At 30.2% G+C, this 13,613-nt stretch overlaps 1 protein-coding gene across 1 annotated transcript in view; it reads right to left on the bottom strand.

Annotated features, from left to right (window-relative positions):
* Nucleotides 1-13,137, bottom strand: part of LOC130892376 (UMP-CMP kinase 2, mitochondrial-like) — a 43,916-nt gene extending 30,779 nt beyond the window's left edge. Inside the window, exon 1 of the mRNA XM_057797780.1 lies at nt 12,967-13,137. Within this exon, the coding sequence (XP_057653763.1) occupies nt 12,967-13,078 (112 nt within the window). The 5' untranslated portion in view covers nt 13,079-13,137. The remainder of the gene's footprint in view (nt 1-12,966) is intronic.
* Nucleotides 13,138-13,613: the final 476 nt, after the last annotated feature.

The following is a 13,613-nucleotide window of genomic DNA, read 5'->3' as shown; positions in this document are numbered from 1 at the left end:
ATTTATGAATTAATGCGTGAACATTATCCCGATTTCAACACAGATACCCATAATTTATCTAATTGGCATATTAGCGAGGCTGACGAGGTTGTACTTGAAGAAGTCACATCACCTACTTTGAAAAGGCGTCGGTTTGAGGGCACAGATACTCCAATCGCGGATTATTTAGGAAAGCCAAAAATTAAAACGAATTTATTACCACTGAATCATCCGTTGAGAAAAATCAATGATTCATCTTACAAAGCTGCACGTATGTTAGATAAATGCTGGATGATATCTAAATTTTATCAAATACCAAGAACGCCAGTGTAGGTCAGCTTTAATAGTTTGGTTGTTATTGATAATAGTATGAAGCAACGAGTTTCTTATTTAACGCCAATTAACGAGTTGCCAACTAATCGAAAAGTCGTCGCAGCAACGCTTGAAATAAGTCAACGAATTGCCAAAGAGTGTAAACAGCCGGAAATCCAAGTTTCGTATGATTTAGCAATAGCCAAATTGGCTTATCAAATTCAAGCTCATGAAAAATTCAAGGCCACTTTGCTTGCAACGCAAATAATTCCCAAGTACCAAAATTTATTTATCCATCTAGGTGCCTTTCATATTCAATCTGCATATTTCAAGGCTGTTGGAAAATTTATCGATGATTGTGGCTTATCTCATATGATGGTGGAATGTAACTTGTTAGCTTCTGGATCAGTGAATGGTTTTTTGACTGGGAAACATTTCAATCGTTGTAGAAAGCTACATCCAATAGCAATTTTAGCGATTCAAATTTTACATTTTGGAAGTTTCATTAATACTTACAAACCAGATATAACAGAAAATCTTATGACATTATTCATCACCTTCAAATCCAAAAAAATAGACGAAAGCTTTTTCGAAAATGTTGCTCATGCTGAACTAAATTACTTGATACAGAAGTATGAAAAGTACGCAGAAGACACTCTAAACGAGCAATACGGCATAACTCCACAATATTATTTGATGTACGTTGAATTTATACAAATTTATGCTTAACTCTGATTTATTTTTCGTTTTCAATCTTGTTAATTATTGTGGATGGATCCTTTGCTATCTTGACCAGCTGCTAAATGTTTCTCAAATGGATCCTTACATCAATTATCAGCTGCAAAAAGGCTTTTTTGGTATTAAAAGAACGAATAAGTCATTTTCGCCAATGCCTATCGATTTAACTTTGGAACAAATGTACAATGCTGATGCAGGTAGACGATTGACCGGAATAAATTGCTTCACAAATTAAATAAGCGCTCGACAGAAATGGTCGAAATCGCATTGCTTCCGCTCTACATGCACTACGCACATACATACGGAAGCCGGATTAAAAAAATCAAGAAACAACGGCAGATTTGGAACCTCACAACATAATTAAAAGCAACGTTAGGGTGCAGAGTTTAGTTGAAACAATAAAAAAGAACTTGAATCCGTTTGATCCCACCATCGATAAGTCTTTATTGTATAATATTAGTACAGGTAAACTAGCCTCGCCCGAGATTGCAAATTTTCTTTTAAACGTAAATAGTTTTGGCAATCAATTAAAAAATAATTTCATCAAGGAATGTTCAGAGTCGCCGGATCGATTTGAAAAGTCAATCAAATTGAATATAATTTTGAATTTTGCGTCGGGAAATAAAGAACAAACCATTAAGGTGAATAATAAAGAAAAATCTATACAAATGCAAAGAGATTTATTTGGTAGGATATTGGTGATTTCTTTGAAACATGAGGCTGACGTACTTAAAATTTTTTCGTATCCGTTAACTCCACTGCCTAATTGCTTTTGTCACTTGGACGGAACATTTTACTCGACACCAAAAAGTAAGCTCTTAAATCAGATTGTTGGACCAGTGGATTCGAGTACTACAACTGATTTGACATGTGATGTCATGATAATTGGCTTTTTTTTCCTCTACTCTTTATAAAACAATCAAACGACATATTCAAAAATATCCACAAGTATACTCAAACGAATCATTGCTTTCCCAGCGCGGAAAATTCATCTGATATTCGATCAATATTTCTCGCCGTCGATTAAAGATTACGAAAGAAACAAACGAAGTATCCCAGAAGACCGTCAGTATATCATAGCAGGAGATCTAAGATTGACGTCTGCTTTATCGACCGAATTGCGTCAAACAAATTTCAAAAAAGTATTTGTACCATTCTCAATTCAGCATTGGCAACTACCCGAAATGGCAGTCTTTTTCGAAAACAAAACAGTTTTCCTTAATTATGATGAATGTCATGAGTTCAAGCAAGTCACTGCAAGTACTGGTGAAAAATCAGTTGAACACTCAATAAATGTTTTGTTTACGGCACCTAGGCATGAAGAAGCTGATACAAAAATAATTAATACTGCTTGTAGTCTAGAGGAAAATGGGAAGGTTATAATCAAATGCGATGATACTGACATTTCCTTTATTTTAATGGGAAATATGCATAAAATAAAGAAGAAATCGCAAATTAATTTATTATGCGGTGTTCCTGATATCAGACTTATCGATGTAATTCGCATATATGCTGAATTAGGAGGACAGTTATGTAAAGCACTTCCGGCATTCCATGCTTTTACTGGCAGTGATTATAATCCGTCGTTCTATGGAAAAGCGAAAAAAGGCCGTACTCTCTATTATTTAAGTCAGAATAATTTCAAATCGTATTTGCTAACATGGCTGACATGAAAATGAACCACGAGAATGAATTTGCCGAAGTTCAAAAGTTTGTTTGTTGCCTTTATTCCCTGGGCAAGTGTATAATGACCGTTGATTCAGCACGTTATTCTTTATTCATGAAAAATTTGATTTTAAAAATACAGAAGAAAGTTTCGCAAAATTAAATTAAAAAAATATTGATCCTACAATGATGCCACCTTGCCAAAAAGAACTCTACCAACACTTTTTAAGAGCTCATTATATTGCTACCGTGTGGGGAAATGCTGATCAGAAAATTCCAACGGAATTGAAACCTGCTGAATGTGGTTGGAAAAAAGACGCTTCCAGCTACGAGTTGGTTTCAAGGTGAACAATGGCCTGCCCAAATTGAAGACGTTATTGTAAACGAAATCGCAGAGAATTGTGGTACGCAATATTTTTCTTAATTTAATTTATCAGCTGTTCAAGTTTGTTCGCTTCTTAATGCACATTTCTTTTCTAGACCAAATCACGGAAAGTGAAAATGATAACACAGTACCACAACATAACGATTTGATGGATGAAGATATAAATAATGTATTCGATGCAGAAAGTGATACGGATGATAGCGAAAATGATGTGGAGAGCGAGATCGATGAAGATGATAATGAGTGAACTCATATAATATATTTTCTCGACTGAATAAATTAAATGTAGTTGAAGTTGAAAGAGACAAAGCGAGAAAAACTACTCATTCACTTTTTCTGTGTAATTTGACCATTATTACAATAAAGCATTTAATGATTTGCGTTTAAATGTTAATACTTATTTTAATAAATCTTATTTAAGTATACGTTTCTGTTGTTGTTCATGTAGCAATACACTTGATTCTCTTCTTTTCACGTTCTGTAATATACGTATATTTTATTTTATTTACATAAATAAATGTGCAATTCATAATTTCATTTTAAACTATAACAATCAATTTATTATTGTTTTCTTTGGCAAACGATCGAGTTGGAAATAATTGAAAATTGGATAAGCGCGCTACGTTCGCGTTTCCGAGATGAAAGGCCAGCGACGGCGGCGGCGCAATGCGCCAGAAACGAAGAAACCTGCTTCAAATCGAACGCTCTGTTATAAATGATGATGTTTCAGCGGGTTTTCAGCGTATCAAGGTGATTTTTTTTTCAATTTAGGGTAGAACAAAAAGATATTTGGAATGGCATCATAAAAAACAGGTTTTGAATGCAACATCTGCGAATGTATATAATTTTACATGTACATCGACATTTTTTGAATTTTTCCGAAGGTTTTCCGGCTGGCTAAATTTCTGCCATTATCATATAAACCTTAGTTGAGATCCCTAAAAGCACGTAAAAAATTTTGGCATGTGTACCATATCGGTTTTTTCGCACGAGTTTTCCAACACTATTAATCGCTTCTGCCGGAGATTTTTCGACCGGCCACATTTCTGCTACTGCTTTACCGCTCTTAGTTGAACTCTCTAAAAACCTATAAAAAAATTTTCACGCGTGTACGCCATCGGTTTTTCACATGAGTTTTCCGACAGTCTTTATCGCTTCTGCCGGAGGTTTTCTGGACGGCTACATTTCTGCCACTGCTTTACCGCTCTTACTTGAACTCTATAAAAACCTATAAAAAATTTTCACGCTTGTACCCCATCGGTTTTTTAGGCACATTTGTTCGACGTGGAAACTCGACTGGCATTTTCATATGCGGCCTGTCCGAACAGGCAGAACAGCCATTTGGTAACGTCACAACTATTTTCTGGGGGTTTACGAACTCAAACGTCGTGTACTTTATCGGTACAGTTTTATGTAGCCAGCTCTGGGACTAAGAGGCGTTTGCCTACCTGCATAATATAACGTCAGATAATTTAGTACATTTTGCAGTAGCACGGCGCGTAAAAAAATGTTTAGCTAATGTTTCGTTTGTCACATTTCGAGTTTGGTTTAAAAAAGTGGTAATAGAGTTACATGGAGAAAATTCCAGAAGATTCTTTAAATAAAACGCAATAGGATCCAATGTTATAAACACTTTGTCAGCATTTATTTTATTATAAATATGAATGAAATTTTTAATGAATAAAAGTTAATTCGCTTGTAAAATTAATTTTGTTCATTCAACTCTATAAAATTATTGTAATTTTGAATCTAATAAATTTTTTAAAAACATATTTTCTGCCATCGAAAATATAATTGGCGCAGTCATTCGGATTAGTGCGGTCGCGAATTCCACGCATAGTGCGAAAAAGTTCCGACTAAGTACTCCAGTACAGAAGCACTAAATCTACGTGTTCAACGAGGAACTTCAGGACTTCAAATCCTTATCAAACTCTGAGTAAGGAAGAGATAATTTATTGATTATGATTTGATTGATTTTTTATTAACGGTTTAGATAATTTACTAAGTATATTCTATAAATTTAACTTGAAAGACAATTCAGATTGCGAAAAAAGGGCAACAGCAAATCCAAAAACCCTAAACTTAGGGAATTATTTATATTAAAATTAGAGAATTACACAGAAACATAACTGGAATAAATAATGATACGACAATAACAGAAAAGGATATAAATGATGTAATAAAAATAGATAATGAAATATTAGGAAATGAAAATTATATTATAAAACCTGAATTAAGTACAAATATATTGCGTATACAAAATCAAAATAATAACGAAACAAGAATAAACAATGAAAATGGGAGGAGAATTTGATAGGAATAATAATTAAACACGTCTAAAATATTTCAATAGGAATTTAAATGCAATATTAAATGAAAAAATTTTAAAAGAACTTTTTGGAGAAATAAATATTATCATTCATTAAAATGGTACGCAATTCAAGAAATTATAAAATGGATTTTTATACCAAGACTTTCTTTCTTTATTATTATGTTCTAGGAATAGATAGATTTAGAATTAATGAAAATTAAAATAAGTATAATATAAAAAATACTCAATACTAAAACTTAATAATACAATTCATAACTTTGTTTATTTAAATAATGGAAAAAGAAAATAATATAAAAATTTAAATTATAATCAGTGTGACACAAATGAAACATTTAAAACAATTTCTATAACTTTAAATGAACCTCTTAAAGTTTATCCTTTTGAAACCTGTCAATTTGAAATTCATAATTTTAATTACTTAACGGAAAACGAAAATATAAGTGGCGCAGAAATCGAAAAATGTAATCAGCAAAAATATAATTGAAACAGATATAAGTAAATTAATTCGAACCAATCATATGAATGATGAAGAAAAGAACAAAACGTGAAAAATGCTTTGATAATACACATATATTTGGAATTTTATCTAAGAGAGATTTAGAAAATAATATAGTTCAGTTTGTTAAAGCCCAAGCAACCTTATGCATTATACTTAAGAGAACCCTTAAAACCGGAACGATTTTTAGCTACAGTACAAAAATATTTTAAAAATGCAGCATTTGAATTTGTTCACTGCATAAATGTAGTTACGATAAACGATATTTTTAATAAAGAAGAACAAAAAGAAAAATTAGAATACTATCATGTATATAAAAAAGGACATAGAGGAATTAACGAATTAAAGAAGTCATTAACTGAAAAATATTATTGGCCTAAAATGTTACAAGATATAGAAAATTTTGTTAATAATTGTGAAGTATGTCAAAAGAACAATTATGATAGAAATCCCCCAGTAATTAAATTTAACCCCAACAGCTAGCAAACCATTCGAACGTATACACATAGATAATTTTAAAATAGCTAATCAGTCATATTTAACTATAATTGACGCATTCTTTCGTTACGGTCAGGCATATTCAATGTCAGGTGTGAATGGAACCTCAGTTGTTGATAATATATTAAATTATGTTACTCATCACGGTTTACCTTACAAAATTACAGCTGATTGTGGTTCAGAGTTTAAGAATAACGACTTTCAACATTTTTGGAAATTGCACAAAAATGGACTACATTATACGACATCTAAAAATAGTAATTCTAATTCACATGTGGAACGATTCCATTCTAGTCTAATTGAACATTTTAGATGTTTAAGAGAAACTAATAAATATTTGACGCCCGATCAATTAATTAAACATTCAACATTAGCTTATAATAATTCGATTCACTCTGTAACACAATTTACACCATTTGAAATTATTAAAGGTCATATAAATAATCCCGATCCGTTTTATTTAGACGATCATTTAATAATCTAATTATATACAAAATCATAAAGAAACTTCAAAATTATTATATGAAAAAATTAAAGATAGAAATGCTGATATTAAAGAAAAAATAATTAATAAGAGAAATGAGAATAGAAATGATCCCCCTTCTTATGCAAATCAAGATACAGCTTATATAAAGACAAAGTTTCGAGATAAAAAATTACTTAAATTTAAAAAGGCAGAAATCGTAAAAGACTCTGGTATATTATTAGAAACAAATGAAGGAACTTATCACAAAAACATAATCAGAAAACCTAAAACTAACACTAAAAATTTGTTACAGAAAAATGAAACTAACAACGATAATAATATTACTACTAATTTACAAGGAGATTGAAACAGAAGATAAAGAAATTACGAAAGTAAACAATTTATTATTAGCCATTAATTTAGGAACCAGTAACCTTATTTATACTAAGCATACTTTTATATATTATATAGACTTAGAACATTTTCATAAACAGATTAACAATTTAAAACAATATTATTATAGTTTAAGAAATAATTTATCTCAAGCGAACGCTAAAAATCCTATTTCACATCATAATTTAACTGAAAAATCACTAAGCAGAACAGAAATTTTGATTAATACTTTAGATAAAAAATCAGAAAATATTTATCCACATTAAGATTAAGAAGAGGTTTAATAAATGCAGTAGGCAAAATAGATAAATGGCTTTTTGGAACTTTATATTCAGATGATGAAGAAAGATATAACAATGCAATAAATGTTCTACAACAAAATCAAAAACAAATAATTCATGAAGTAAATTTGCAAATATCGCTACACAAAAAATTAATTGATTATTATAATAAATCGATTACGACTCTATGGATGAATCAACAGAAACTTTCTGATAATTTAGAGAAATTTCACATTTCGAAAGAAAATAAAATAACTTTGAATAATTTTATAACATTTCACAGTACAATTTCACAGATTAATCTGGACTGTCAAAGTTTAATTACATTAATTGATAATATTGAAAACGCTATAACATTTTCCAAATTAAATACAATTCACAGTTCAGTTATATCGTGTCAAGAAATTTTAGAAATGATTAAATATTTGACCACTATTTATAAAGAAGAACAAATCCCAAAATTGAATAATATTTTAACGTATTATCTCTTTCTGGGCTCACAAGTAACATTTTCCAAATCCAAAATAATTTTTGCTTCCCATGTTCCTATCTTGAAACTTAGAACCTATGCATTTTTCCATTTATATCCTATAATCCAAAATCATAGGATATTTATCCCCCCTCAACCTTACTTGGCCAGAAATCAAGAAGAAGTTATTTTCATCAAAGAAGAATGTCCAATTCCAAAGAACTGTAGTATTCAAATATAAAGTGAAATTTTCTCGTCCAACATACAAATTAAAAAAGGAAAATCAATAATATTACCGAAATTAAACTTCAAATTTTTAAATAATCAAACTTATAAAACTCCAAATTTAACCAACATAGACTTTGAAAAATTATATGAAATAAATAAATTTGCTACAAATATTAAGCCAATCCATGAAATTTACAATTCACAAAACCATGTATCAATAGGACTATTTACGATAATAATAATAATTTGTGTAATTCTAATAATATTATGGTTAATTCAAAAATATAAAATAAAATTTGTAAGAAAACAGAAGTTTGAAGAGAAGAAGAAAGAAGACATCGAATTAGAAGAAAAGGAGAAAACAAGATATGAAAAATACCTCTATCATTTTTCATTCTTAGTGATGGAGGAATTGCATGGAGATAATTCTAGGTTACTTTAATAGAACGCAATAGCATTAAATATTGTAAACACCCTGTCAGCATTTATTTTATTATAAATACGAACATTTGTGAACAACCTTTTAATGTATTATAGTTAGTTCGCTTAAGATATTAATTGTTTTTGTGTTAAATAAATTTTTAAAAATAATTTTCGACCACCGAAAATTATATTTATCGCTTCCTTTTTCAATGATTTATTTGTTTCATAGGTAAGTTTTTATGTAATAAATATTTATTAGTTTCAAAATATAGTTTTTTTGAATTTTTAAAATTATTTTTATAAGTTAGCTATATTAGGAGAATAAGATCAGTTCGATCAAATTCTGCCACACTAGCTGCTCATCGGCCTGCAACACCCCCTATTGGTGTATAGACCAATAATTGGAGTTACGCACAAATCCCTAATCAAAATATACCTCTCACGAAGACGACAGGTATATTTGTAAATATTAATTCCTCAGAGACAATCGATTATTTTGACCTGACAGCAACTCAAGATTTTTTTTATATGCTATGTACTCGTGCGAACAAACATGCAATTGATTCAATTGCAGTGGGATTAGGAGAGTCTTTTTCACATGGAATTATCAAACTTAATAGAATCAATGACTATTGGGAAAAGAACCATCTGTTCAACATGTTTCTGGTCTTTTATAAGTCGTAATGGGTTGTTGATAACTTTGAGAAGCTTGCAGATCCGATCGCACTGAACCAAGAAATCAGTTAAGCAAAATTATGCTCTTAATAAATTTTTATATTAAGAAGATGACTGATATTTATTACCCTACAAGGGATTTATCAATTGATGAATCCTTGGTTTTGTGATGGGGGCGCCCTAAATTTTGTCAATATATAAAAGGCAAAAAACATAAATTCGGTACCAAGCCTTATGTTCTGTGTGAACCTAACGGAACTGCTCTCAAGTTATTGGTATATGGTGATTCTTCATATCTTGAGTTATTCGGGGAAAGGCATACCGAAAAGATTGTTTTATATTATGTATTATGAATAGAATATTATGCATTATGATTAGATACTTGTTTGTTATTAGTTTATACGTATTACAATGTAGGGTAGAATCGTGTTCTTATAATATATTGTGTATGTATAATTTTATTTCGATTTGTCATCATAAAGAATTCGTATTTTTCTAGGGAATGAATCATCAATATAGGTATTTGTGTTTTTTCAAGAACTTGACTAATCGCTTATCACTGACAAATTAGAAAACGAAGAAACGATGTATGATTTTAGTTTTTTGTCATTATTATATGTTCCCAACAAACGTTTGGTGCGGGTGTTAGGGCGGATGTAATTTGGGCGCTAAAGGATTAATGTACTTTTTACAACATGTAAACTAGGCGCCAAGACCGAAGGGTCATTTTAATCCTATGTGTATTTTGGGCGCTAACCGACTGAAGTACATGATTTATGAAATACAGTTATTTATTAAATCACCGACATTTATAATAAGATATATTTTTGATTTTTAGATTTTCCTATAAGAGAAATGACCTATTATCACTTAAGGTCTGAAAAAATTTACTGTTGGAGGGGGCTACTTTGCACTTTTTTTAAATGAAAAATCTGCCCTTAATAAAGTTTCCTCACAACATTTTTGTAACACTCTACAGAATAAAGTAAATTTTATATTTCTTTATATTTTTATTTAGTACTTAAGTACATATTACATATAAAATAAGAGATTTACATAACCTAACCTAACCTAACCTAACCTACTTAAAAATCTATCAACTTTCCATCTATTGGGTTATTTTATGACTCGACCTACCTGCACTTCTTAGCGCCGAAAATACATGTCGGATTATCCACCCTTCTTGGTCAGACAGGTAAAGAAGGATGGTTAGCGCCCAAATTACACCCGCCGGGATGTTAAATAGTTGAATTTAGTGGCAATAAAACTGTGTTTTCCAAATAAATGCGTTTCCTTTCAACTTCGTGTAATAATTAGCACTAAAGGCAGAGAAAATGGATAAAAGTCATTCGCTTTCATAACAGCGTAAAACTGAGGAGTTGCTACGTAGGAAAACGTATGTTACAGGAACTTTGCGGTCAAACAGAAAAGGAAATCCTGGAAACTGAAAAAATTGAAAAAAAGGGAATTAGTGGTTCAGTTTAACCCACAAGGAATATGTGTGGTTAAATGGAAAGACTGTTGTGAAATTTTGGCAATTTCAAGCGAATACACAAGCTGTAACAACTCAACCTGGTCAGTTTATGTAAGGAGTCGATAATTGTAATCAGATGCTATCCAATTAATCCTGCGAACATAAAACCCTCATTTGGTACAAAAAATGAGGCATTCAGATATTCCTTATTATGCTGCTAACTTCGCATTATCTATACAGAAAAGGGAATCCTGACAATAAAAAAATTTACCTATGTACTCATATAGTTTAGTTCAACATTTTATTCTTTTAAAGGTTCCTCTATTACTGTTACTTTTTACGTTTTAAAAATGACAGCAGTAAGTTCATTTATTGTGCGTATTTTTTAGAAAACAGACTACTCAACTAGTTGCTGTGTGCCAGCGACCGCCTCTGTGGCGATCTTGTTTGGAAAACAAAAACTGAACGCCACAGAGGCGGTCCCCGGCACACACTACGGAATAAGCTTCCTGTGTTCTAAAAATTAAAAAATTTAACAATGAATGTCAATATATTAGAGCGCTCAGATATTATGAAAACTAAAAACTAATTTAACTTTTAAAAAAATAATGTCACAGTCAGTCGCCACTAATGGGTTCTGGCAGTGAATGTGGTAATTATACATTGCAGTTTATTTTTTTTTTATCCCACCCATATTTTTATATTCAATGCACTAAAATGTGAAAGCACGAAAAATAAATTTTCAAGTAAACTCTAGAATTTTTTATCATTGTTTTGCTTTTATGTTTTTATCTATATATCTATAAATAGAATTAGATGTTTATATACTAGTTGAAACGCATTTTACTATAAAACAATAATCGTTTGTATAGATACGTAACTGAAATGTAAGAACCACACTTTATTTAAATTTAAATAAAATATAATAAAATTTCTACAATTGATATGATATGAACATTTAAGTATTCAAATGTAGAAGAAACTTAGTTATATAGGAACTATTGTAATGTGTGAAAACATAGAGTGAATGAACATAGTGGAACATACCATTATAAAAAGTATGGATATTTCAAAATTTATAACCATTCTTTGAAACAATTTTGACTGTATCTTGTAACTTGTACATTAGTATCCACCACAATGAATTCCATTTCAATAATGGACTTTTCATATATATATATCATAATGTTCATACGTGACCAACTATCCTCTACATTATTGTATCTACATAATGTCACGATATACTTTTTCAAGTTTGTTTTGTCATCATCTGCATCTATTTTTTAAATCATTCTTAAACACCAATTAACTTAGATTTACGCCAAATTTTAATTGTTTACTACAATTTAAACTAAGTGTGATTTTTGAAAAAATTTTTATTCTATCTTTTTTATTGTTATCGGACTAAAAATAGTTTTTGGCTAAAAATTCGGAGTTTTCTTGAAAATTGATTTTTTTTAATCACGTCTCTAATAATATACCAGCTGTAGAATTGTAAACTCTGAAATTATTTCACATTTGAAAACTTATTTGGTACACAAAATAATCGTATTTGTAAAATGAATATAAAATCCATTTTGTTATAAATCATTCAAGTACAAAATTCAAATATAAAATCCCAGTTAATTTGATTAATAATATTTAACAATCAATAAAGTTCAAAGGAAGCCAATGCTGTCAATTTTTCAATCGTTTTCGTTTTTTAAAATTAGTAGTACCATTTCTAGTAAAATTTTAAGTTTGGTTCAGAAGTTTTTTTTCACGTTTTATATAAAAATTTAATTGCTTCACATGATATTACCGAATATTTCACCTCTTTATAATCGTCTAGAACAAGTTCCCGAAATGTCAAGTCAAAAAGTTGGAAAATTAGTGAAAATTTTATTATGAAAAGTCATCTAAACAGACAGACAAACTAACAGAGTACATAAAAAAATTAAGTGTAGTAATTAATAATGATAACTGACTGTTCTCTTAAGTTTATGTAAAAATAATTCAATCAGTTTTAATTCAATTATGCGAAAAAATATTCTGGTATAATTTTTTGTTATCCTTAATATTCAATTATCAACCATATTGTTCGAAAATATTTTCAAATACTCCAAGAATTAGTTAGTACCTATTTAAAAAATGCATAATATCAATAAATTACCATTATCTCGATTTTCCTGTACTTCCAGTGGGGCACACCCATTTTGGGTAGGCAAACTTGTTATCTTTAAAACACTTATAAATAATATCGTATATCGGAGGTAGTGTTCCATTCTGAGTTACGTAGCACAATCTACTTGTGGTGCAGTTATGTTATAAATGCTTAGCGTTTAAAGGTCAACAAAGTTATCATTATATACAAACTAAGGAATTTTTCATATTCTTGAATGTAGGAATATCAGGGGATATAAGAAAATACTTATGCTGTATTTATTCCAACTTCTTTTTCATACCCTCATGTGCTGAGAACAATTACAAACGTGACGTGACGTGACGTGACGTGAAATATGGATTTGACTGTTGTAAAAGAAGCTCAGAAAATATTGGAATCTCTCAAAACTTATACGTTGAAGATTGTTTACAATTGGTATGGGCGATTTAAAAGTGGAAATAATTCATTTAGAGACATGGATCTTGAAAAAAGATGAAAATGTGTGGAAAGTGGAGAAACTTGTTCAGTCATATTGAGGCGGGTACATAAAACTTAATGTAATTAAAACTATAATATGACGGGTACTTGACTGCACTCCATCTACTCCATCTAATGGCTCCGGTCATGATTCACTATAATGGAAACTATAAAAAAAG

Source organism: Diorhabda carinulata, chromosome 4 (assembly GCF_026250575.1).
Source record: "Diorhabda carinulata isolate Delta chromosome 4, icDioCari1.1, whole genome shotgun sequence".
NCBI lineage: Eukaryota > Metazoa > Arthropoda > Insecta > Coleoptera > Chrysomelidae > Diorhabda > Diorhabda carinulata.
Note: the sequence above shows the minus strand (reverse complement) of the source record. Positions and strands in the feature narration are given on the sequence as shown.